We start from the raw sequence: 27,487 nt of genomic DNA on the forward strand, positions 1-27,487 counted from the left end.
GTTAGCTCACCACCAAATCCAAAAAAGCACAGACATTTCTTTCACAGCACAGGTAGCTTTCACAAAACCCACAAATATAGATAAAATTAATCACTAACCTTTGAACATCTTCAACAGATGAGTCATATAACATCATGTTACACAATACATTTATGTTTTGTTCGATAATGTGCATATATATATTTAAAAAAAATCTCAGTTTACATTGGCGCGTTACGTGCAGTAATGTTTTGATTCCAAAACATCTGGTGATTTTGCAGAAATACTCATAATAAACATTGATAAAAGATGCAAGTGTTATTCATATAATTAAAGATAAACTTATCCTCTATGCAACCGCTGTGTCAGATTTCAAAATAAACTTTACGGAAAAAGATTAATCTGAGAACGGCGCTCAGATCACAATCCAGCCAAAGAAATAGTCGCCATTTTGGCGTCAACAAAAGCTACAAAAAAACTATAAATATGCACTTACCTTCGAATAACTTCATCAAAAGGCACTCCCAGGATTCCCAGATCGACAATAAATGACTGAAAAGTTCCATAAAGCCCATCATTTAGCCACTTGTTGTTAGCATGTTCAGCCCAGGAATCCATTTTCATGACGCATGAGCAATCCCTCCAGACAAAAACTCAAAACGTTCCGTTACAGGTCGTAGAAACAGGTCAAATGATGTATGCAATCCATATTTAGTATGTGTTTTACATTAATCATCAATAAGGATCCAACCGGAGAATTTCATTGTCTGAAGAAAGAGCATTGGAACGAGAGCACTCTCTCTCGTGAGCGCGCCAAAAGAGACTGAAATATTCTGACGACCACTCAGTAAAACAGCTCCTATGAGCCCCTCCTTTATAGTAGAATCATATAACTAAAATCTAAAGACGGTGACATCTAGTGGAAGCCCTAGGAAGTGTTTGTTCATTCATATCTAGAAGGGGTATCATTTGACACTGTTTTGAAAATCGAGTTCGCATTTCCTGTTTTGACCTCTTCTCAGGTTTTTGTCTGCCAAATGAGTTCTGTTATACTTACAGAAATAATTCAAACAGTTTTAGAAACTTCAGAGTGTTTTCTATACAATAGTAATAATAATATGCATGTATTACCTTCTGGGTCAGAGTAGGAGGAAATTTCGTTTGGGCACGCAATTTGTTCAAAGTGGAAACACCGCCCCCTATCCCGATGAAGTTTTTAAGAACAAATTCTTATTTAGAATGACGGCCTAACCCGAATGACGCTGGGACCATTGTTCACCGCCCAGTGGGCCTCAAAAGAACCCGGACAACAGAAGTGTTGTGTTTTGAGTTTCGGAGCAGAACAACCTTCAAAGGGATAATCTCAGGGGTGAAGACGGATGTTCAGGTTGAATACCTGAAGAGAATTCCTGGTGTGATTGGTGACTGGCATATGACCCGCTGGGTGAATGGAGAAAAATAAGAAAGTCTGGCGGTCCTGTTGTTTTATGATAAAGAGCAAATAGCTGTGAAGCTTGTTTATGTAACATACGCCGTAAGAGCTTTCGTCCCCAAACCACTGTAGTGTAAGAATTGTGTGTGCAGATGAACAGAGTATACTGGAGACAGGTGTGTAGAAGGACGACGGCTTCGCAATTGTAATGGGGATCATGATCCTGAGTTCCTGGAGTGCCCTGTAAGGGTAAATTGAAGTGACACAAATTGGAGCGGTCAATCGAATCCCCTATGCGGGGGCGATTAAAATAATTGGTTAAACAAGTAATCTTAGTGAAGAGATGGTAGTGGATACACCACAGCCTGTGGTAAATGTTAGCTGCCAAACAAAAGATACCCTGTGTTTTAAAAATGTGGATTTTGTTGAATTCATTTCCACAGTTAGAAACTGTACAGCACAAGTCTCAAATAAGTCGAAAAAACTAGACATTATTGTGGCTGCAGTTGAAAGGTTTCTGGGACTGAAGGATTTTACATCGAAATACTTCCAAGGGGTACTGACGCCGGAAGACACGCCATCCCAGGTTTCCCTTGAGACTGTAGGGATCAGATCTGTTTATTTTTAACCGATTTTTTGGTGGGAGGCACATTAAATTGTGTGATCGCCAAAATACCATAGAAGAAGAAGAAGTCAACATTTGAATCACCCACTGCCTACACTCGCCAGTCTGGCACTCTGCTCCCCCCCCCCCCCCTCCCCTGGAATCAACGACAGGGAAGGATCTGATCTATCCGGTGTAGCTAGCCTGCTAGCAGGCTGCGGTTCGCCATAGCTACGTAGTTGTTTGCTTGATGTAGGAGCGATGTGGTCCTTTTTCGCTCGGGATCCAGTCAAAGACTTTAATTATGAAATTTTACCGGACACTCAAGACACGTCCGGAATATGGACACTGCATCGAGGCAAGCGAAAGGTAAATACAATAGTGGGGGCAGACATATATTTGACAGATGTCTAGTTAGCTTGCTAGCTAGCTGATACAAGGCAAGGCCTCGCTAGCTAGCTATGACTGAGTTCAAGGCAGGACACCATTCTTATTTATGGGATGAAATTGAATGTTAAATTGCCATACATGATTATCACGATGTATGTCTAATATATAGATGGTGTTGTCCGGATATTTATCGCCTAGTTAAAACAGCACAGTTAGCGAACGTTACTTGTAGGCTAGCATAGTTAATGTTAGCTATGTTTTGTTTATGCAGGGACACGTATTATCGCCACGTCAATCTCTGCTACAGTTATTAGCTAGCTAACGTTAGCTATCTAGCCACTGGTGTCACCTATAACGAGCTAGTTAACGTTACATGCTCATGCAAAATGTATTTCGACAAACTGTCATGACAAATAATGATGTCGTTAGCACACTGTCATTCTTGTTCTGCCTGGTAACTTAGCTAGTTAGCTAACTACTAACGTTATTGGCTAATTTGTCAAAGGTTCCGCTTAGCATTGTTTTTTCCTTTTACTTATTGTTCAATGCCATGCAGATGCAATGGTGGAACCTTTGACGTACTTGTGTAGCTAGTTGACTGAGACAAATTGTATGGTGACATGACAACAACCCTTATTGCAAGGTTCAGGATCGAACAACACCACTCCTGTGATTGAAGTCTGGCCTCACCAGGGAGACTGTAACTTAATCTCCCTTAAATCACAATAACATCACCGCTAAACCTCGATAACATCTCTTCTCATACTAATGATGGATCATGACATTGTCACATTTTGACATCTCCTTAGACGGGTGGGGAACCACTATCGGTGTTTGTGTACGAGGTGTCAACAGGGACAGAGGAACAGACCCAGCTAGCCAAGGCAGCGTTCAAACGTATGAAGACCCTCCGACATCCCAACATCCTGGCCTATGTAGATGGATTGGAGGTGTGTGTCTGTGTGTTTCACACCAAATGCAAATAACATCACAATTTAGTTGATATTTAAAAGACCAACAACAGTATTGTACAACAATCATTCTGTCACCATTTTCTCAGTCTTCTATATTTGTTTTTCTTGTAATTGTTTTTCATGCAGAGTGTGGTGAGTATCAAGGACTGAATCAGTTAGTTCCCCTGTCTCTCTTCTAGAGAGAAACAGTAGTTAGTGTGCTAGTCATTAGTGTACTAACTGTATAATAGAACCATACTTAAAAGACTAATGCACTTTTTAACAATGCCATTGTGAATGCATTAATGTTGTCTCTTTCTGGTGCCTTGCAGACAGAGAAGAGCCTGTACCTGGTCACAGAGCAGGTCACCCCCCTGGCAGCCCACCTGAAGGCCCAGTCAGAGAGGGGGGGCTCTGGGGAGCTGGAGGTGTCCTGGGGCCTGCATCAGACTGTGGTCAGTACACTGGAGGGGAGATGAGTGCTCTGATTTCCTGATGTGTTTCTTTATGTTGAGTGCTGCTTGTCCTTTATCAATCCTCTTCCACCTCTACTCCATTATCCTCCTTCCTTCCTCTCTATCAATCTCTTACTCAATGGAAAGATGACTCCATCTTGTCTAAGAAGGCACTTGTATATTAATCACACAGTACTGAATGTTCTCTAAACACCAGCCCGAAAGGCTCGTAGGAAGTCACATTAACTGCTACAGAGTTAAACAGGTTCACAGATACACCAGAATGGCGTCTAACTTTAACCATACAACACGGTCAGACATTTGATGCTGGCAGTTAAACAGGTCAAAGGTAGAGCATCAGTACTCAGTTACAACAGATGATTCTAGACTAACTTTCCTCAAACGAATGTATCTGTCTCAGTCTTCCCACACTTAAAATCATGTTTATTACATATCAATCTATACCAAATCAAATTCAGGCAAATAATTAGTCCATTGTTATGGGGAATTATTTGATTATCTCTCACACACTCTATTTCCCCCCTGTAGAAAGCCCTTAGTTTCCTGGTGAATGACTGCCACCTCCTCCACAACAACCTGGGTATCTGGGCTGTGTTTGTGGACCGAGCTGGAGAATGGAAGCTTGGCGGTCTGGACCACATGACCCCAGAGAACGGGGACGCCTCCACATCACTACCCTCCGCCAAAGCTGTTCACCCTGACATGGACAAATACGACGCCCCTGAATCACCAAACAGTGGAGAGAAATGGTGAGGCGGACAGAGAATAAGTTAAGAATGAAAGACTGATTTCATACTGATTTCATGAAAAATTATCTTCCTGGGATCTCACATACAAAGGTTTTAGTTCAATGCTTGATGTAGTCTGAAGATACTTCATATTTGTATTGTCTGAGTCCATCTCTCTGTCCTCAAGGGCTGGGGATGTGTGGCGGCTGGGCTGTCTGATCTGGGAAGTGTTCAATGGTCCACTTCCCCGAGCCTCCTCCCTACGCTCCCTCGGAAAGGTACCCTCCTCCCCCACCCTTTACCTTCTAACATTTTACCAGAGCATCACACATTTTAAGAAAATCCTAGTGATTTTAATGTCCTCCTGTCAAAAAAAATCAAAGGTCATGAATTAATTGGAAGTGATGTGAAATGTTGTCCCTCAGATCCCTAAAGCATTGGTGCCACACTACTGTGAGCTGGTGGGGGCCAATGCCAGGGCCCGGCCTAACCCAGCCCGCTTCCTGCAAAACTGCAGAGCTCCTGGAGGATTCCTTAGCAACAGCTTCGTTGAGAGCAACCTTTTCCTAGAGGAGATCCAGGTGTGATTCCTGACCCCCATCCCAATATTCTTTATTTATTTTATTTTTTATTTGACCTTTTATTTAACTAAGCAAGTCAGTTAATTAACAAATTCTTATTTTCAATGACGGCCTAGGAACAGTGGGTTAACTGCCTGTTCAGGGGCAGAACGACAGATTTGTACCTTGTCAGCACGGGGATTTGAACTTGCAACCTTTCGGTTACTAGTCCAAATAGTCCAATATAGAAAAAGCTTTACATATTAAAGATGACACAGCTCTCATTGAAATGTGTTGACTTACCGAATAAAATGTTTTATCTATTCAATCTGATCCAGATCAAAGACCCAGCAGAGAAGCAGCAGTTCTTTCAGGACCTGAGTGAGAACCTGGACTCATTCCCAGAGGACTTCTGTAAGCACAAAGTGCTGCCACAGCTACTCACTGCCTTTGAGTTTGGCAATGCCGGTGCTGTCGTCCTCACACCTCTGTTTAAGGTATGTGTGCTGTGGAGGCAGAGAGGAGGGATTCAGATAGGAGAATGGATCACCGGCCTGGCATTTAATTGCTCCTCTCTTTTATGCAGAAGTGGGAAAACTATGTCATATCTATATAAAGCATAATCATTAAACGGCTTTTAAAGGCATTTCTTCATGAGGAAACATGCTTTTGGCAACTAATCATCTCCCACCCTCAAATCAATCAAATGTATTTTGTAAAGCCTTTTTTTACATCAGTAGTTGACACAACAGATACCCATCCAACCAGGCAGAATATAACCCCACCCACTTATCCAAAGCGCAGCCCCCCACACCACCAAGGGGATATCAACAGACCACTAACCCACTTCAGGATCCCTAGAGGGCAGAAAATCATTCCTTTTTCCATGTCTCTTTCTTTCTGTCTCTGTCAGGTGGGGAAGTTCCTGTCTGCAGAGGAGTACCAGCAGAAGATCATTCCTGTCATTGTGAAGATGTTCTCTTCTACAGACCGGGCCATGAGGATACGACTGCTTCAGCAGGTACAGTGTACCACACATCAGAGTACAGAGGCGGCCATTACACCAGAATGAGTGTTTGCTGCAGAACCCTTGTTTTATTCCTCTTTCCAACCCCGTCCTCATCTCTCTTTCCTTCAGATGGAGCAGTTTGTTCAGTATCTAAACGATGCAGCGGTGAATTCGCAGATCTTCCCTCATGTCGTTCACGGTTTCACAGACACAAACCCAGCCATCAGAGAACAAACTGTCAAGGTATAACTGGCTCACCAACTCTGTCAGACTTATCCTCACAAGACCAGGTGGCTTCACTTCTTTATTCAAGTGTAACTGAAAGTGTACCTTCCCTGTGGATAATGGTGTTCTCAAAGGTCTGTTCTTGTTGTTAAATGGTTCTGATGCCTCTTTCTTTTCTCTCCTTCTCCCAGTCCATGCTGCTGCTGGCCCCCAAGCTGAATGAGAGTAATCTGAATCAGGAGCTGATGAGGCACTTTGCGCGGCTGCAGGCGAGAGACGAGCAGGGACCAATCCGCTGCAACACCACCGTGTGCCTGGGAAAGATCGCCCCCTACCTCAACGCTGGGGTAACTCACCTGCTTTCTCTCTCTCTCTCTCCATAGATCTATAGATAGAATGGGTTGTATTTACAATGGTGTTTGTTCTTCACTGGTTGTCCTTTTCTTGTGGCAACAAATCTTGCTGCTGTGATGGCACACTATGGTATTTCACCCAATAGATATGATTTATCGAAATTTGATTTGTTTTAAAATGTGTGGGTCTGTGTAATCTGAGGGAAATATGTATCTAATATGGTCATACATTTGGCAGGAGGTTAGGAAGTGCAGCTCAGTTTCCACCTCATTTTGTGGGCAGTGTGCACATAGCCTGTCTTCTCTTGAGAGCCAGGTCTGCCTACAAGGCTATGCTCACAGAGTCTGTACATAGTCAAAGATGTCCTTCATTAAGTTCCGGTCAGTCACAGTGGTCAGGTATTCTGCCACTGTGTACTCTCTGTTTAGGGCCAAATAGCATTCTAGTTTGCTCTGATTTTTCGTAAATTCTTTCCAATGTGTCAAGGAATAATTGTTTTGTTATGATTTGGTTGGTTCTAATTGTGTTGCTGTCCTGGGGCTCTGTGGGGTCTGTTTGTGAACAGAGCCCCAGGACTAGGGCTGTTGCGGTGACCGTATTACCGCCACACAGGCAGTCACGAGTCATGAAGGCAGTCAAATTCCACGTGACCGTTTAGTCACGGTAATTAGACTTCTCCAAGCTCTGATGCTGCTGATGGTCATTGGTAGCCTACCAAACTTGCTAACTGCCTGGTATTCAGCAATCTATTGTCCCTCTAGATTTTCGACTACATTTGCATTGATGTCAGAGTGATTAATCAAACACTTCATGAGAGCTCATGTTGTTTTGATCACGCGGACTGGGATATGTTCCGGTCAGCCTCAGAGAACAACATCGATCTATTCGCACAGGTGAGTGAGTTTATAAAGAAGTGCATTGGAGATTGTGACTATTAAAACCTACCCTAACCAGAAACCGTGGATGGATGGCAGCATTCGCACAAAACTGAAGGTGCGAACCATCGCATTTAACCATGGAAAGAGGTCTGGGACTATGGCTGAATATAAACAGTGTAGTTATTCCCTCCACAAGGCAATCAAACAAGCTAAATGCCGGTACAGGGACAAAGTGGAGTCGCAATTCAACGGATCAGACACGAGTCGTATGTGGCAGGGTCTACAGGAAATCACGGACTACAAAAGGAAAACCAGCCACGTCACGGACACCGACGTCACGCTTCCAGACAAACTTAACACCTTCTTTGGCCACTTTGATGATAACACAGTGCCAATGTCGCGGCCCGCTAATAAGGACTGCACTCCTTCTCCGTGGCCGACGTGAGTAAAACCTTTAAACGTGTTAACCCTCGCAAGGCTGCTGGCCCAGGCGGCATCCCTAGCCACGTCCTCAGAGCATGCGCAGACCAGATGGCTGGTGTGTATACGGACATATTCAATCGCTCCCTATCCCAGTCTGCTGTCCTCACATGCTTCAAGATGGCCACCATTGTTCCTGTACCCAAGAAGGCAAAGATAACTGAACTAAATGACTACCGCCCTGTAGCACTCACTTCTGTCATCATGAAGTGCTTTGAGACTAGTCAAGGATCATATCACCTCCACCTTACCGGCCACCCTAGACCCACTTCAGTTTGCATACCGCCCCAACAGGTCCACAGACAATGCAATCGCCATCACACAGCACACTGCCTTATCCCATCTGGATGAGGAATACCTATGTAAGAATGCTGTTCATTGACTACAGCTCAGCATTCAACACCTTAGTATCCTCCAAGCTTATCATCAAGCTGGAGGCCCTGGGTCTCAACCCCACCCTGTGCAATTGGGTCCTGGACTTTCTGACGGGCCTCCCCCAGGTGGTGAAGGTAGGAAACAACATCTCCACTTCGCTGACCCTCGACACTGGGCCCCCACAAGGGTGCATGCTCAGCCCCCTCCTGTACTTCCTGTTCACCAATGACTGCGTGGCCAAGCACGCCTCCAACTCAATCATCAAGTTTGCAGATGACTCAACAGTAGTAGGCCTGATTACCAACAATGACGAGACAGCCTACAGGGAGGAGGTGAGGGCCCTGGGAGTGTGGTGCCAGGAAAACAACCTCTCACTCAACGTCAACAAAACAAAGGAGATGATCATGGACTTCAGGAAACAGCAGAGCGAGAACCCTCCTATCTACATCGACCGGACAGTAGTGGAGAAGGTGGAAAGTTTTAAGTTCCTCGGCGTACACATCACAGTTAAACTGAAATGGTCCACCCACACAGACAGTGTGGTGAAGAAGGCGCAACAGAGCCTCTTCAACCTCAGGAGGCTGAATACATTTGCCTTGTCACCCAAAACCCTGACTAACTTTTACAGATGCACAATCGAGAGCATCCTGTCAGGCTGTATCACCGCCTGGTTTGGCAACTGCACCGCCCTCAACCGCAAGGCTCTCCAGAGGGTGGTGCGGTCTGCACAATGCATCACCGGACGCAAACTACCTGCTCTCCAGGACACCTACAGCACCCGATGTCACAGGAATGCTAAAAAGATCAAGGACAACAACCACCCGAGCCACTGCCTGTTCACACCACTACCATCCAGAAGGCGAGGTCAGTACAGGTGCATCAAAGCTGGGACCGAGAGACTGAAAAACAGCTTCTATCTCAAGGCCATCAGACTGTTAAATAGCCATCACTAGCACAGAGAGGCTGCTGCCTGCATTGAGACCCAATCACTGGCCACTTTTTAATAAATGGATCACTAGTCACTTTAAACAATGCCACTTTAATAATGTTTACATATCTTAGATTACTCATTATCATATGTATATACTGTATTTTATACCATCTATTGCACTTTGCCTATGCCGCTCGGCCATCGCTCATCCATATAATTATATGTACATATTCTCATTCACCACTTTTTAGATTTGTGTGTATTAGGTAGTTGTTGGGAAATTGTTAGATTACTTGTTAGATATTACTGCACTGTCGGAACTAGAAGCACAATCATTTCGCTACACTCGCATTAACATCTGCTAATATATATGTGGCCAACAAAATGTGATTTGATTTGTTGCGCAACATTTCAATAGGCTATGCAATTGCGTGAGAAAACGAGAGTGATGGCCTCTAGTAACAAGAGGATCAGCTTTCTATAGGCTAGGCCTACTATATTTATTCATCAGCTTTCCTAATATTAAGCACATAGGCTATACTCCTGTTGTAAATATAACCAACCAGGCTGGCATGAAAATAAACCACGGGAAAAGCGTCCTCCATTCGCTATTTAAATGCATAAATGACATGTATTTTTTCAGCTGCCCCTGTTGTGCAGGATAATGATCCATTCTAAATCCAAGTTAATTTCACACATATATTATTTAGTGTATGTAAATTAAATCAAGAATATATAGCCTATCACTTGTGAGTTATATATCACTTGTGAATGATGCCCAGCATAAGAAACCAAGCCTTTTTTGCGACTTTTTCGAAACGTAGTTGCACACCTCGTGTAGCCTAGCCCATAGGCCAATATGTTTGTATCACAACTAAAGTGGCCAAATAACTTCTTAAAATTAAGAACGTTAATCCGCTTTACAAGGGGTGTAGAGCCTAACATAAGCAGCTCGTGAGTTTCAAGTTTGGGGAAGATGGATTTTCACCATAAAAATGCACCTTTATAATAAAAGCATTACAAGCATAATTGCATTTGCGGTCACTTTTGATAATGGTGATTTCCGCTAATTGAACATTTGCACTTATAGACTACTACCATATGTGCATTGCTGCTCTTATAATGTGAAGAAATATTAGAATAGTTTCAACATTTTAAGATTAACATTCAGATCTGTTGCGTCAGCCACATTGTGTAAACATAATTTTTTTATGATAGTGGTTGTAATAATTTGGGATCTATCGCATCCCACAACTGTCCCAGACTGTTTGGAATATTTATTTATCGCTCAGAATAGAATAGGTCGACCTTTGTACTATGGAGGATAGTAGATTGACATAGGCTAGTGCTTTTGCTGTTCGTTAGGTCTACTCATCTGTTGGCTGACGAAAAGTAAATGTGGACAGTTCTTCCAAAATCTTCAATATGCACCTCGTAATTCGATAAGGACATGCACAGTTGTGTTCCTGATGTGTCTGTCTTCACTTGTAGCCTGTGAGAAAGACCCAACCACGTGATGGAGCGCTCAGGGAGAAGGGCACCACGGCCACTGGCCACAAAAGGCCAGGATTTTCTTTTTAGGGTGCATTGTTTTAGAGTGCATGTCAGAGCAAAAACCAAGCCATGAGGTCGTAGGAATTGTCCGTAGAGCTCCGAGACAGGATTGTGTCGAGGCACAGATCTGGGGAAGGATACCAAAACATTTCTGTAGCACTGAAGGTCCCCGAGAACACAGTGGCCTCCATCATTCTTAAATGGAAGAAGTTTAGAACCACCAAGACTCTTCCTAGATCAGTCTCAAAGTGAGAAATCAGGGGAGAAGGGCCTTGGTCAGGGAGGTGACTGAGAACCCAATGGTCACTCTGACAGAGCTCTAGAGTTCCTCTGTGGAGATGGTTGCCCTTCTGGAAGGTTCTCCCATCTCAGCAGCACTCCACCAATCAGGCCTTTATGGTAGAGTGGCCAGACTGAAGCCACTCTTCAGTAAAAGACACATGACATCCCACTTGGAGTTTGCCAGATTCTCTGGTCTGATGAAACCCAGATTGAACTCTTTGGCCTGAATGCCAAGCGGCACGTCTGGAGGAATCCAGGCACCGCTCACCACTTGGCCAATACCTTCTCTACGGTGAAGGCTGCATCATGCTGTGGGGATGTCTTTCAGCAGAAGGGACTGGGCGGCTAGTCAGGATCAAGGGAAAGATGTATGGAGCAAAGTACAGAGATACTTTATAAAAACGTGCACAGGACCTCAGACTGGGGCGAAGGTTCACCTTCCAACAGGACAATGACCGTAAGCACACAGCCAAGACAATGCAGGAGTGGCTTTGGGACAAGTCTCGGAATGTCCTTGAGTGGCCCAGCCAGAGCCCGGACTTGAACTTGATTGAACATTTCTGGAGAGAACTGAAAATAGCTCTGCAGCGACACTCCCTCTCCAGCCTGACAGAGCTTTAGAGGATCTGCATAGAAGAATGGGAGAAACTCCCCAAACACAGGTATGCCAAGATTGTAGCATCATACCCAAGAAGACGCGAGGCTGTAATCGTGCGAAAGGTGCCTCAACAAAGTACTGAGTAAAGGGTCAGAATACTTATGTAAATGTTTTTTTTTATATATTTGCAAACATTTCTAAAAACCTGTTTTTGCTTTGTCCTTATGGAGTATTGTGTGTAGATTGAGGGGGAAAAAATATTTAATCAATTTTAGAATAAATCTGTAAAGTAACAATGCGGTAAAAGTCAAGGTGTCTGAATACTTTCCAAATGCACTGTGTGGAAGGTTTGGGAATCGCTTCCTTTTAGATGGTTGTAGAATTTCTGGGTTTGGATAATTAGTGGGTATCTGCCTAATTCTGTTCTGCGTGCATTATTTGGTGTTTTACGTTGTATACAGAGGTTTTTGCAGAGTTCTGCATGCAGAGTCTCAATTGGTGTTTGTCCCCGTTTTGTGGTTGGTGAGCAGACCCCAGACCTCACAACCATAAATGGCAATGGTAACTAATTCATGTATTTTTAGCCAGATCTTAATTGGGATGTTGAATTTGATGTTCCTTTTGATGGCGGAGAAGGCCCCTCATGCCTTGTCTCTCAGATTGTTCACAGCTTAGTGGAAGTTATCTGTGGTGCTGATATTAAGGCCGAGGTAGATATAGTGTTTTGTGTGCTCTAGCGCAACTGTGTCTAGATGGAATTTGACCTTTTTTGGAACACCATTGTTTTTGTCTTACTGAGATTTACTGTCAGGGCCCAGGTCTGACACAATCTGTGCAGAAGATCTAGGTGCTGCTGTAGACCCTCCTTGGTTGGGGACAGAAGCACCAGATCATCAGCAAATTTGACATTAAATAAATAAAAATATCAAACTTTATTTGTCACATGCGCCAAATACAAGTGTAGACCTTACTGTGAAATGCTTACAAGCCCTTAACCAACAGTGCAGTTCAAGAACGAGTTAAGAAAATATTTACCAAATAAACTTAAGTAAAAAAGTAACACAATATCAAGGTTATATACAAGGTGTCCCGAGTCAATGAGCGGGGGTACAGGTTAGAGGTCATTTGTACATGTAGGTAGGGGTGAAGTGACTATGCATAGATAATAATAAATAGTGAGTAGCAGCAGTGTACAAAACAAATGGAGGGGGAGGGTGGTGGTGTCAATGTAAATAGTCCGGTGGCCATTTGAGTCATTGTTCAGCAGTCTTATGGCTTGGGGGTAGAAGCTGTTAACTTCTTATGGCTGCATCCCGCTAACGGGATCGATATGACAACAGCCAGTGAAAGTGCAGGGCGCCAGATTCAAACAGAAATCTCATAATTAAAATTCCTCAAACATACATGTGTTTTATATCATTTTAAAGGTAATCTTGTTGTTAATCCCACAAGTGTCTGATTTCAAATATGCTTTTCAGCGAAAGCACTACAAACGATTATGTTAGGTCACCACCAAACCACAATAAGCACAGCCATTTTTCCAGCGAAATATAGCAGTCACAAAAAGCAGAAAGAGATAAAATGAATCACTAACCTTTGATGATCTTCATCAAATGACACTCATAGGACTTCATGTTCCACAATACATGCATGTTTTGTTTGATAAAGTTCATATTTATATAAAAAAATCTGAGTTTACATTGGCGCGTTACATTCACTAGTTCCAAAAACATCAAGTGATTTTGCATAGCCACATCGTTTCAACAGAAATACTCATCATAAATGTAGATGATAATACAAGTTATACACATGGAATTATAGATATACCTCTCCTTAATGCAACCGCTGTGTCAGATTTCAAAAAAACTTTACGGAAAAAGCAAATCATGCAATAATCTGAGACGGCGCTCAGAACAATAGCCAAATTAGCCGCCATGTTGGAGTCAACAGAAACCAGAAAATACATGATAAATGTTTCCTTACCTTTGATGAACTTCATCAGAATGCAGTCCTAGGAATCCCAGGTCCACAATAAATGCTTGATTTGTTCAATAATGCCCGTTATTTATGTCCAATTAGCTCCTTTGGTTAGCGCGTTTGGTAAACAATTTCAAAGTCACAAAGCGCGTCCACTATAACGTGACGAAATGTCCAAAAGTTCCATAACAGTCAGTAGAAACATGTCAAACGATGTACTGAATCAATCTTTAGAATGTTGTTAACATACATCTTGAATAACGTTCCAACCGGAGAATTAGATTGACTTCAGTTGAGCGATGGAACGGAGCTGCCTATCACGTGAACGCGTGTGGTCAAAGCATGGTCAGCTGTGGTGACTAATTCCTGTCTCCTTCGGCCCCCCTTCACATTAGAGTCATCAGTCAAAGTTCTATTGACTGTTGACATCTAGTGGAAGCCGTATGAAGTGAAAACTCATCAATATCTCGCTGTAATTTCAATGAGAGCTTGGTTGAAAATCTGCCACCTCAGAAAAAATCCAAACAGGAAGTGGAACTTCTCAGGTTTTTGCCTGCCATATGAGTTCTGTTATACTCACAGACATAATTCAAACAGTTTTAGAAACTTCAGAGTGATTTCTATCAAATACTACTAATAATATGCAAATATTAGCAACTATGACTGAGGAGCAGGCCGTTTACTCTGGGCACCTCTGTGCACCTTTCATCCAAGCTACTCAATACTGCCCCTGCAGCCATAAGAAGTTAAGGAGCCTTTTGGTCCTAGATTTGGCGCTCCAGCACCCCTTGCCGTGCAGTAGGAGAGAAAACAATCTGACTTGGGTGACTGGAGTCTCTGGACAATTTTTTGGGCTTTCCTCTGACCACCTAGTATATAGGTCCTGGATGGCAGGAAGCTTGGCCCCAGTGATGTACTGGGCCGTATGCACTATCTTTTGTAGCGCCTTTCGGTTAGATGCCGAGCAGTTGCCATACCAGGCAGAGATGCAACCGGTCAGGATGCTCTCGATGTTGCAGCTGTAGAACCGTTTGAGGATCTGGGAACCCATGCCAAATCTTTTCAGTCTCTTGAGGGGGTAAAGGTGGTGTCGTGCCCTCTTCTCGACTGTCTTGGTGTGTTTGGACCATGACAGTTCGTTGGTGATGTGGATTCAGATTCTAGAAGTGTGAGGGTGGGGGCTGTAGACTGTTCTAGTGCCCCCGCCAATTAGTTGATATATATACAGTTGAAGTCGGAAGTTTACATACATTTATGTTGGAGTCATTAAAACTCGTTTTTCAACCACTCCACAAATTTCATGTTAACAAACTATAGTTTTGGCAGGTCGGTTAGGACATCTACTTTGTGCATGACAAGTCATTTTTACAACAATTGTTTACAGACGGATTATTTCACTTATAATTCACTGTATCACAATTCCAGTGCGTTAGAACTTTACATACACTAAATTGACTGTGCCTTTAAACAGCTTGGAAAATTCCAGAAAATTATGACATGGCTTTAGAAGCTTCTGATAGGCTAATTGACATAATTTGAATGAATTGGAGGTGTACCTGTGGATGTATTTCAAGGCCTACCTTCAAACTCAGCCGAGACCTCAGAAAAAAAAATTGTAGACCTCCACAAGTCTGGTTCATCCTTGGGAGCAATTTCCAAACGCCTGAAGGTGCCACATTCATCTGTACAAACAATAGTACGTAAGTATAAACACCATGGGACCACGTAGCCGTCATACCGCTCAGGAAGGAGATGCGTTCTGTCTCCTAGAGATGAACGTACTTTGATGCGAAAAGTGCAAATCAATCCCAGAATAACAGCGAAGGACTTTGTGAAGATGCTGGAGGAAACCAGTACAAAAGTATCTATATCCACAGTAAAACGTGTCCTATATCGACATAACCTGAAAGGCCGCTCAGCAAGGAAGAAGCCACTGCTCCAAAACCGCCATTAAAAAAGCCAGCCTACGGTTTGCAACTGCACATGGGGACAAAGATCGTACTTTTTGGAGAAATGTCCTCTGGTCTGATGAAACAAAAATAGAACTGTTTGGCCATAATGACCATCGTTATGTTTGGAGGAAAAAAGGGGAGGCTTGCAAGCCAAAGAACACCATCCCAACCGTGAAGGACGGGGGTAGCAGCATCATGTTGTGGGGGTGCTGGTGCACTTCACAAAATAGATGGCATCATGAAGTAGGAAAATTTTGTGGATATATTGAAGCAACATCTCAGACATCAGTCAGGAAGTTAAAGCTTGGTCGCAAATGGGTCTTCTAAATGGACATTGACCCCAAGCATACTTCCAAAGTTGTGGCAAAACGGCTTAAGGACAACAAAGTCAAGGTAATGGAGTGGCCATCACAACGTCCTGACTTCAATCCTATAGAACATTTGTGGGCAGAACTTAAAAAGCGTGTGCGAGCAAGGAGGCCTACAAACCTGACTCAGTTACACCAGCTCTGTCAGGAGGAATGGGACAAAATTCACCCAACTTATTGTGGGAAGCTTGTGGAAGGCTACCCAAAATGTTTGACTCAAGTTAAACAATTTAAAGGCAATGCTACCAAATACTAATTGAGTGTATGTTAACCTCTGACCCACTGGAAATGTGATGAAAGAAATAAAAGCTGAAATAAAACATTCTCTCTACTATTTGTCTGACATTTCACATTCTTAAAATAGTGATGATCCTAACTGACCTAAGACAGGGAATTTTTACTAGGATTAAATGTCAGGAATTGTGAAAAACTGAGTTTAATATTTGTATTTGGCTAAGGTGTATGTAAACTTACGACTTCAACTGTACAGTATGTTGAAGACAGTGGGGTTCAAGCTCACTCCCTGTCTCAACCCACGGCCCTGTGGAAATAAATGTTTGTTTTTTTGCCCATTTTAACTGCACACTTGTTGTGTACATGTTTTTTATAAAGTATTTTGTTTTTCCCCCAACACTGCTTTCCATCAATTTGTATAGCAGACCCTCATGCCAGAGTTGAGCTTTTTTTTATATTCAAAAAAGCATGAGAAGGGGTGTCAGTGGGCTGACTGTGAACACTCTGAGAGACTCTGTGTTGAGGTCAGTGATAAAGTCATCTACACTACTACTTCCAAGAGATGAGCTATAGGTGTACCTACCATAGAAGTCCCCTTGAAGCCTACCATTGACTATGTACAGACCCAGTGTGCGACAGAGCTCCAGGAGTTGTGACCCATATTTGTCATAGTTGTGTCTAGGGGGGCATATCAGGGAGGGAATGCTGTCACCTCCAGGTAGGTGTTTGTCCCCCTGTGTGCTGAGAGTGTTGTGTTCTGGCATGTAGTTCGCCACAGACCAGTACATGTCCCTGAGCCTGGAAATTGTTGATCTCCCCTCTAGGATGGCGAAGCTGTCATCGTTAAAGTACATGGATACTGTAGGGGGGATATAGGTAGCACACATGAGGACATTTTTCTCTGTTGAGATCATTTCCTTATTAATTTGTTCCTGTTTTGAATAATTGAATAGAGTGGGATAGGTCTGCTCTACCAAATTAGCATACCCCTTGAGTCTCTTCCCTGTTTCACACCTGGTAGTTTGGTGGATGGGACTACCAGCTCTCTATAACCTAGAGGGCAACGCGTGAGTCCGTCTCCTCTATACCATGTTTCTTGTGGGATGACAATGTCTGTATTTCCAATTTACTTGAAGTCTAGGTTCTTGCTCTTTAGTCCAAAGGCAGATGACCTCAGGCCTTGTATATTCCAGCATGCGATAGTAAAAGCTTTGTTTTCCATACTGTCTAGTGGTGTTTTGTGTGGTTTAGGCTCGGACCATTACAGTAGGTGTGAGCAGAGCATGTTGAGCAGCTCTCTCCCTCGCTCTATGTTAAGCTTGCTCGCTCCTTGCTCTCTCTCTCCCTTTCTCTTCCCGTCTCCCCCTTTCTCGCTCTCACTCTCCCCCCTCGTTCGTGCTCTTATTCATACCTCTCTCCTTTCCTCCACAGACACGGCAACGAGTGTTGATCTCGGCGTTCTCTCGGGCCACTAAGGACCCCTTTCCCGCCTCTCGGGCGGCCGGGGTTCTGGGCTTTGCAGCGACCCACAACTACTACAGTGTGACAGAGAGTGCAGCACGGGTACTACCAACACTCTGTACCCTCACTGTTGACCCTGACAAGAACGTTAGAGATCAGGTGAGATGCACTACAAACACCTTACACATTGAAATAACTGCACTAGTACATTTAGCTTGCATTAGGTTTAGAAATATTTCACCCTGGGGCTTCCGGTGATGCAACTTAGGAAATGGCTGCCTAGTTTTTCGTACTGCACATCAGTTGGGTATTTCCCCCCCAAATTCAAGTATTTACTCTGAGCATTATAATAACTTACGCAAAATGGAAAAGGGGAAAATAGGAAAAGGTCGCGGAGCTACAACAACAAGACAGCAGAAGATATAATCGTCGATGAACCCGAAATGGCTAATGCTGGCGCAAATAAGATAGCAGCAGCAAAAGAACCCTCATTTCGTGAGGTGATGAAGGAGGAATTGCGCAAGGCGCTCACAGGCTTACGAGAGGAACTTCGAGAAGATGTAAGAAAATAACTAAATGAGTTCAGGAAGGACATTAACCAGAAACTGGAAGAAAACAAGTTAGAACTTCACAGCATATCTACAAGAATGGGGGACGCAGAACAGCGCATTGGGGAAACGGACACATGGAACTTCGCAGTCACTGAAAAGCCAACACGCACTACAGGCAAAAGTGACAGAACTCTCAGGTTTCTCACGTCGAAACAACATTAGACTTTATAACGTAGTAGAGGGCGCAGAAAAAGACTCTATGCCCAACTTCGTGGAGGGTCTATTCAAGGACATACTTGAAGACGACACTAACCTGGGAATCGAGAGAGCACACCGAGCTCTGGCCTCAAAACCCCCCAGTGGCGCCCCACCAAGATCCATAGTACGGTTCCTAAAATTCTCAGTCAAAGAGAAAGTATTACATGCTACCTGGAAAAAGCCTGTTAACTTCCAAGGCCAACGAGTATGCTTTGATCATGACTACGCGGGAGAGATACTGAAAAGAAGGAAAGAATACACCCCCATTAAGAAAGCACTTAAAGAGAAGGGTATTTCTGAAAAATGGCCCGGTTACATACGAGCATGTAGACGAGGCGGCTGAGGACCTGAAGTCAAGGGGCTTCCCAGTGGAGTATACCGCCAGGAGAAAGGCGACATCACCAGCGGAAAGACTCGAGCAGGCTCTCCCATGGATCGTTGTCGACAAGCAGGGTCATGGAGAAAGAGGGAAAGCATCTCGGCGAGAGGACGTTCACATCCGAGAGAGACTCAGGCATTTCCAACGGGAAGATGTAAGACACTGAATCGGATTTAACAGAATTAATAGTTACCGCAGCTGTTAAGACTTTGGGTTGTTACGGTTGACATTGCAATAGATAAAATATCTCCCCTATTTTCCCCCAATGCTGAACAAGGGTGAGTAGCCAAAAGCATGTGTTCTTTATGAACACATTAAGTAGCGTCACGTTAATAACATATATATATATATATATATTAGCTAAGGATTAATGACACATTGACAACGGGGCGACAGAAGGGCATATCAAGGGGAGGTCATGCGTGATATGCACGCATGACCGATATAGTTTTCACTTGTAATTAACCGATGTGTATAAGCGACGAAATAGGCGCCCTTATTATTTTCGCTTCCACCAGGTCTTGTTTGTGACTACGTCACGCATTTTCATATCTGAGCGAGGGGCCCATCCTGCGGACAGGCTCATCCCCTCAAACCCCAGAGGCAAGAGACAGTCCTCTGACATGGGAGTCCAAATACCAAAGTATTTTCCCACTTTGGTTTACTTTATTATCGTTCTTGATTTTTCGTTCATGATAAGCAGGCAGATATAGTGCACAGTTTTTTTTATTTATATCGATGCATCATCGGGAATTTAAGGTCATAAGTCTCAATGTAAACGGACTGGGGAGTGCCATCAAGAGAAGTAAGGTAATAGCAAAGATGAAACGGGAGAGAGTTGACATACTATTCTGGCAGGAAACTCACTTATCCACATCTGAACACGAGAAACTCAAGAAAATGGGATATAGGAACACTTTTTTTTCTTCTTACAAAATGGGTAGAAGGGGAGTTGCAATCTTGATCCCAAATTCAGTTAATTTTGAGTTTGTCAGAAATAAAAGACGAGGGTAGATTTATACTTGTTAAATGTAAACTGGATAACAAGGAAGTTACATTATTTAATGTATACGCACCCCCAGGGAGTGACATGGTCTTCTATAGGAAGGTGTTTGATTTAATTGCCACATAAACCACTGGCACTCTTATCTGTGGAGGGGATTTTAACACAATTCTAAACCCAAAACTGGACAGCACAAATCAAAATAGGAAAATGAGCCTAGTTGCCAAAAAGATCAATAGGATACTGCAGGATCTAGGACTGCTCGATGTATGGCGTGACACCCACAAGACCGATAAGGAATATACTTTTTACTCAGCCCGCCACACTGAATACTCCAGGTTAGACTACTTTTTTATGTACAGTGCAGATAGACACAGGCTTAAGAATTGTAGGATCGGGCAGAGCGACTTATCAGATCATAATGGAGTTTACCTCACTCTACACCTTGATAGCAAACCAAGAAATACTATATGGAGACTTAATACAAGCATGCTGAATGATCCAGCATTCAAGGAATCAATAAAGACAGCATTGAACATCTATCTGGAGAATAATGATAATGGGGAAGTATCTCCTGCTACATTGTGGGATGCAGCTAAGGCGGTTATTAGAGGAAAGATCATAGCCACATCATCTCTCAAGAAAAAGATTAAAGCACAGAAACTGCTGAAATTACAGGAAACCCTAAGAAACTTAGAACGATCTCATAGTCAATACAAAGACCCTCTTATATTACGAGAGATTCAAAAGGTAAAACAGGAAATTGACCAGATTTATAGAGAAGAAGTAGAGAAAAAGCTTAGGTTCCTGAAACAACAACGATATTATGAAGCAGGCTCAAAGGCAACCAGATTACTAGCATGGAGACTCAGGAAACAACAAGCACAGAATACCATTTTCAAAATAAGACCCCAAAACAAAAAAGATCAATATATATATTTCACCCTGAACACTCCATCTGCATATGAAAATCTATGTTTACCTACTCTCTCATTTCACATTGCAACATTCCATCTGTAAGAAGGTTCCATCCAACCTTTTTATGCGCGTGAAGTATAAAAAATGCCACGACGGGCAGTAAACTTTCCAAATGTCGAAAAATACGCTAGACAAGGTGGGATCTTTTTGTGTCTGTAAAATGTATTATGCGAGAAATGGCGGTGGAAACGCTTTTATGCGCAAATATTGATATAATAACCAACATATGGAAGTAAACTTTGAGTCACGTGATGACATGTGGTGTGGTTCTCCCACTACAACTGGAGAAAGCATGCAGTTTGTTAGGCTACAGATGAAATAAATAATGATGAACTTCACAGGGTGGTGACAGTACAAGGTGATGAGCTTGATGCTCCTTTCCAATAAATATCCAGGGTCTTATTCTGGTGACATGATTGACGCTTGGCTTCCATTTGACAAGCCAAAAATTATTTTGCTCCTTTGTCCATAATAATGTCATCATGTAGGCCAGGGGTGTCAAACCCATTCCACGGAGGGCCTAGTGTCTGCAGGTTTTTGGTTTTTCCTTTCAATAAAGCCCTAGACAACCAGGTGTGGGGAGTTCCTAACTAATTAGTGATGTTAATTCATCAATCAAGTACAAGGGAGGAGCGAAAACCCGCAGACACTCGGCCCCCCGTGGAATGAGTTTGACACCTGTGATGTAGGCTATACCTGCACTGTGTCTGCAAGCTGTTTGCTAGAGCGCAGTGCCAACACCAGAGTGGGTATATTTAGCTATATAGCGCAACATTTCTGGTGACGAAACCATCAGTGAAGTTGATTGCGATGGAAATCCATTTTAACTTTGTATTTTTATGTGAATTAAACGCAAAAGTTATTTTTATGTGCGCTACGTCATCACACAGACTTTTGATCACAAGTAAATTTGATGGAAACGCATATCTGGTGAGAAAATGCACATAATTGTATTTAATGCCTTTTTTATTTATTTTTACATTTATTGATTTAATTAAAATGTTTTGTTATTTTTGTATTTATTTATATATATATATATATATTCGCATGAAAATTTGTTGCCAATTGGATAGAAACCTAGCTTGTGAAACACATGTTTTTTTTCTGTCCCTCAGGCATTTAAAGCCATAAAGAGTTTCTTGACGAAGCTGGAGACTGTTTCTGAAGATCCAACCAAGCTGGCTGAAATAGGTCTGTACACAATCGCAAACCTCCAGGTCGCCAAAGACAACAAAGCCTCAAGCACTGATCTCACATTAAAGGGATAGTACGGGATTTTGGCAATGAAGTCCTTTATCTGCTTCCCCAGAGTCCGATGATCTCGTGGATAAAAATGTTTCTGTGTCCAGCATGAAGGAAGTTAGAGGTAGTTTTGTGAGCCCAATGCTAACTAGCGTTAGCTGTACCCAAAGACTTCCAGTCATTGCGCTAAGCTCGGTATCATTTGCTCGCAAAACTACACTATATAAATATATAACACACACACACACACAAAAATATGTGGACACCCCTTCAAATTAGTGGATTTGACTATTTCAGCTACACCTGTTGCTGACAGGTGTTTTAAGATCGAGCACACGGCCATGCGATCTCCATAGACAGACATTGGCAGTAGAATGGCCTTATTGAAGAGCTCAGTGACTTCAACGTGGCACCATCATAGGATGCCACCTTTCCTACAAGTCAGTTCGTCAAATTTCTGCCCTGCTAGAGCTGCCCGATCAACTAAGTGCTGTTATTGTGAAGTGGAAACGTCTAGGAGCTTCATGAAATTGGTTTCAAATGGCCGAGCAGCCGCACACAAGCTTAAGATCACCATGCGCAATGCCAAGCGGCGACTGGAGTGGTGTAAAGCTCGCCGTCATTGGACTCTGGAGCAGTGGAAGCGCATTCTCTGGAGTGATGAATCACGCTTCACCATCTGGCAGTCCGATGGATGAGTCTGGGTTTGGCGGATGCCAGGAGAACGCTACCTAGTGACAACTGTAAAGTTTGGTGGAGGAGGAATAATGGTCTGGGGCTGTTTTTCATGGTTCGGGCTAGAACCCTTAGTTCCAGTGAAGTGAATTCTTGGCGCCACAGCATACAACATTCTAGACAATTCTCTGCTTCCAACTGGGTGGCAAGTTTGGGGAAGGTCCTTTCATGTTTCAGAATGACAATGCCCCCATGCACAAAGGGAGGTCCATACAGAAATGGTTTGCCGAGATCGGTGTGGAAGAAATTGACTGCCTTGATCTCAACCCCATCGAACACCTTTGGGATGAATTGGAACGCTGACTACGAGCCAGGACTAACCACCCAACATCAGTGCCCGACCTCACTAATACTCTTGTGGCTGATAGCAAGTCCCCGCAGCAATGTTCCAACATCTAGTGGAAAGCCTTCCCAGAAGAGTGGAGGCTGTTATAGTAGGGGGATCAACTCCATATTAATGCCCATGATTTTGGAATGAGATGTTTGACGAGCAGCTGTCCACACTCTTGGTCATGTGGTATACCTGTAACTTCCTTCATTGCCAAAATCCCAAACTATCCCTTATAAGGAATCTTTTTGCAGCCTTTGAGTGTCTAATATTACTTATCTCCTTCTCAACCTAGAAAAGGATGTGATGTCATCAGCCCAGCCGGCTGGGGCAGCGGCCAGTTGGGCAGGCTGGGCAGTGACGGGGGTGTCCTCTCTGACCTCCAAGCTCATCCGGACCGGCCCAGGGGCAGAGGGGGGCAGCCCGGCCGAGAACACCCCTGTTGGTGGTGGTACTGGATCTCCTTGCGCCGGGAGCCCTGTGATAGATGGAGTACCCGGGGGTAAGGAACTGACTTATTCGCAGGATTACTCAGATCTTAAATATGTTTCTGTTTGATTTGGCATGGGTCCCCAGATCCTCAATGTTATACAGCTGCACCATCGAGAGCATCCTGACTGGTTGCATCACTTCCTGATATGGCAACTGCTCAGCATCCGACCGTAAGGCGCTACAGAGAGTAGTGCCTACAGCCCAGTACATCAAGCTTCCTGCCATCCAGGACCTATATACTAGGCGGGGTCAGAGGAAGGACCAAAGAATTGTCAGACTCCAGTCACCTAAGTCGTAGACTGTTCTCTCTGCTACTGCACGGCAAGCGGTACCGGAGCGCCAAGTCTAGGTCCAAAAGGCTCCTTAACAACTTCAATCCCCAAGCCATAAGACTGTTATTTAAATGGCCACCAGACTATTTGCATTGACCCCCCCCCCCCCCTTGTTTTTACACTGCTGCTACTCGCTGTTTATTATCTATGCGTAGTCGCTTTACCGCTACCTACATGTACAAATTACCTCGCCTAACCTGTACCCCCGCACATTGACCCGGTACCCCCTGTATATAGTTATTGTTGTTTTATTCTAACTTTTTAAAATGTATTTTACTTTAGTTTATATTAGTAAATATTTTCTTAACTGCATTGTTGGTTAAGGGCTTGTAAGTATTGTAAGTAATTTCACAGTTGTATTGTGACAAATAAAATTTGATTCGATTTTTGGTCATTCTATACATAAGGGTGGCATCCCCCATAGAAACATAGGAAGAGCCGGCAAAGCTGTATCCATCAGTTAATGGCATCCGCTATTTACATCCACCTTTCACCTCACCGTTCTCCTCATTCCTCCAGGCTCTGAAGTTAAACCACCGCCGGCCTCCATGACTCTACCCATTGCTTCTGGCCTTGCTACCCAATCAGACTCTCCTAAGGTGACCGAAAAGAACGAGGAGCCAATCGGAGACCGGTGGGATGACGAGGACTGGGGAAGTTTGGAGGTAATTGGCATGGAATGGTTTTGGGGTGGGATTCGACAGTTGGGACCGTGGGACGTCAACTGTCACGGAACATGGGAAACAGTGATGTTTGTATTGGAGAGGCATGTTCTATTTTATCAGTTAACTCATTCAACTACTCTCGCTCTCTCTCCCCCCACAGGACCCAGAGAAGGTACAGGCAGCAGACCCAGATGACTGGAACTCTTCTGATTGGTCAGGAATGTCTTCTGTCAAAAAGAAGGCCAGTGTAAGAGGAGTACGTATCTGGTTTTCAGGGAGGCAGAATGTTTGAATAGAGTCAAAGATAATGGCACATTGCATAGTCATGCTATTTCTGTAAAGTAACTAACACTCACACTTGTCTTTTCTTACTAGCTCTGGCTTTGATGATATATACTTAATTGAGGAAAAATGTACTTACTATGACAGAGATGTGGTTGTCTCACCTAGCTGTCTTCTCTCTGGATAAGAGCATCTGCTAAATGACTAATTTGTAAATACATTCCTGTCTGCAATTTCTTGAAAGTTCCAACCTACTGAACAATGGTCCATGATTTAAAACCGTGTGCATGCTGAAACTTCATGGGGAATATTCATTCATTTCTGTCTCCGATTCCATCCAGGTGGGTCTAGCAACTTCTGATGCAGTGAAAAAGCAGAGCTCTGATTGGAGCAGCTCGGGCTGGGATGCCGACGACAGCTGGTCCAATGAGAAGGAGGCTGACAGCCAGGGTCAGAGTTCACCAGGAGAGGAGGCGTGGGGCAATGACTGGGAGGAGGAGGGAACGACTGCTCCGGCCACTAAGAGTGCTGCTCTGCCGGAGGGGGTTCGGTTAGCCAGCGAGTATGACTGGGACAGTAAGGGAGCCACGCAGACGGACTTCCTTGCCAACGTGTCTCAGAGAGCAATGCCCACCCCCATTGCTACGGTGAGGAGAGGGGGGGGGCTTTATAAATAAACGTTTGACAGGAGTAGGCTTTGTGTTTTGAAGAACTGACAAACAGGCTTGTCAAAGTGGAGGTAAAAGTTAGGTGTTGATGTTGAGTGGGGAACATTTGAGGTGGAAATGGAAGGACAATGCATGTTTTAATGTGCGCTGTGCATGTGTTTTCTGGTTCATGCTAGGCTGGTGATGGCTGGAGTGCAGAGCCTGCTGGAGACTGGGGAGCCGAGGAGAGCTGGGAGTCTGTGGACGGAAGTCAAGGTGAGTCTCAACCTGCTCTAACTTCTCTATACTCCATCTCTCAATGATCTGAAACCAGGGAGTCCTTTTAATGAGATGCTGTTCATGTTATAAGGCTCAAGTCAAATGATAACAGCTGTCTGTCTTTTTGTTTCCTAAGCAGGCCTAAGCAAGGCAGAGCTGGCCAAGAAGAAACGTGAGGAGAGGAGGAAAGAACTGGAGGCCAAACGGGCAGAACGCAAGGCAGCGAAGGGTCCTCTCAAACTGGGTGCTCGGAAACTGGACTGACTGGAAGGAAGAGGAGGGCTGGCGGAAGACAGGAAGCGAAGCAGAGAGTGCTATGATGACTTTCCCCTGACTCCCACAGAGAGGGTGGAATGTATGGAAGGTTCAACATTCCATAATGAAAAAAATATTGAAGAAGAGACACTGTGAACTTGACGACTGTGCAACCTGCTCATTGGCTGAGAGGGGATCAGAGCACCAGAGGCTGACATGTCTCATCCAGACTATTACGGGGTTTAAACATTGCATTCACATTACAACGCAAATATTGTTTTTATATAAAAACAAAGATGTAAAGAAATGTACATAGTTGGTGCATTTGTCTGAAAATGTTTTTTTATTATTATATTGATATAAAATGTGTATATGCTGAATGTTCACATATACGCATAAATGGGTTATGAATGTTTTAGATAAGCTGTCAGTCACACTGCAGAATTAAGACTGACAGTCTGCATGCATGGGTCTGTATATGAGTGACCCACCAGACGGCATACGGTACTTCCCTAAAGGGTAATGCTGGGACACGTTCAGCAGGGCACAACGTTGTGGAACAGTCTGATAGAAATATGTTATGTAGAACAAACATTCCTCTCACATAGAATAAGGGATCATGTCAAGTCTATTCATGATATTTCTATATTTGTTTGCCAACTGAACGTGTCTCTGTTGATTAAAGGTACCTCACTGTACGCAGATGAATAATATACACCTGGCCTACATCCCCTCGGAGCCAATCAGTTATCATTAGTGGTGGTGGGTTGACTGACTTGAAGCCTTCATATTCAGCATGGATGGTGTTAACATGCAATTTTACCTGTAGCTTCCTCCTCCTATATATTTATGGAGTCACTTAGCTATTTAAAATCAAATCATATAGTGCAAGATAATTCTGCCCATCAACTATCTTGTCAGATTGGTAGTGTTGGGTGGGTCAAGGGAAAGAGAAGGTTCTGTTTGATGGCAGCATTGTTTACTGGGGTTAGGTGGTCAGATGAACTGTGCTCTGTGATTTTTAAATATGTTGTGGGTGGCGAGGGAGGTAAGTCCAGTGAAATCAGATGCGTTGTTTTATAGAGATGGAATCTTGTGTATAATGAACAATTCCCAAAATAAAACCATGACAAAAAAAGTGTTATGCGAAAGGGTGTGAACTGTTTTACAAATATATATTCAGAACAATTCCTACTTCTGCCAACATCCAAATCCACTGGAAAATTCCTTGTGGGGCAACAGAGGTGTTTCTGTTTACTAA

The 27,487-nt window shown here is 43.5% G+C and overlaps 1 protein-coding gene across 3 annotated transcripts; it reads left to right on the top strand.

Annotated features, from left to right (window-relative positions):
* The first annotated feature begins 2,156 nt into the window (after positions 1–2,156).
* LOC120062431 (N-terminal kinase-like protein) lies at positions 2,157–27,367 on the top strand. 3 transcript variants are annotated; one of them, XM_039012404.1, is made up of 18 exons: positions 2,157–2,384; positions 3,215–3,355; positions 3,691–3,813; positions 4,363–4,583; positions 4,750–4,840; positions 4,988–5,143; positions 5,461–5,619; positions 6,036–6,143; positions 6,261–6,374; positions 6,548–6,703; positions 17,771–17,959; positions 22,085–22,160; positions 23,570–23,776; positions 24,618–24,763; positions 24,924–25,010; positions 25,387–25,692; positions 25,890–25,968; positions 26,108–27,367. In XM_039012404.1, exons 1-18 carry the CDS (start codon positions 2,277–2,279, stop codon positions 26,233–26,235), a joined length of 2,595 nt encoding a protein of 864 aa, XP_038868332.1. In that variant the 5' UTR covers positions 2,157–2,276; the 3' UTR covers positions 26,236–27,367. The 3 variants fall into 3 exon arrangements, with proteins under 3 accessions (XP_038868332.1, XP_038868330.1, XP_038868331.1); XM_039012402.1 differs by having other exon boundaries at positions 2,158–2,384; positions 24,924–25,019; XM_039012403.1 differs by having other exon boundaries at positions 2,158–2,384; positions 24,924–25,019; positions 26,111–27,367.
* The last annotated feature ends 120 nt before the right edge of the window (positions 27,368–27,487 follow it).

Source organism: Salvelinus namaycush, chromosome 17, assembly GCF_016432855.1.
Source record: "Salvelinus namaycush isolate Seneca chromosome 17, SaNama_1.0, whole genome shotgun sequence".
NCBI lineage: Eukaryota > Metazoa > Chordata > Actinopteri > Salmoniformes > Salmonidae > Salvelinus > Salvelinus namaycush.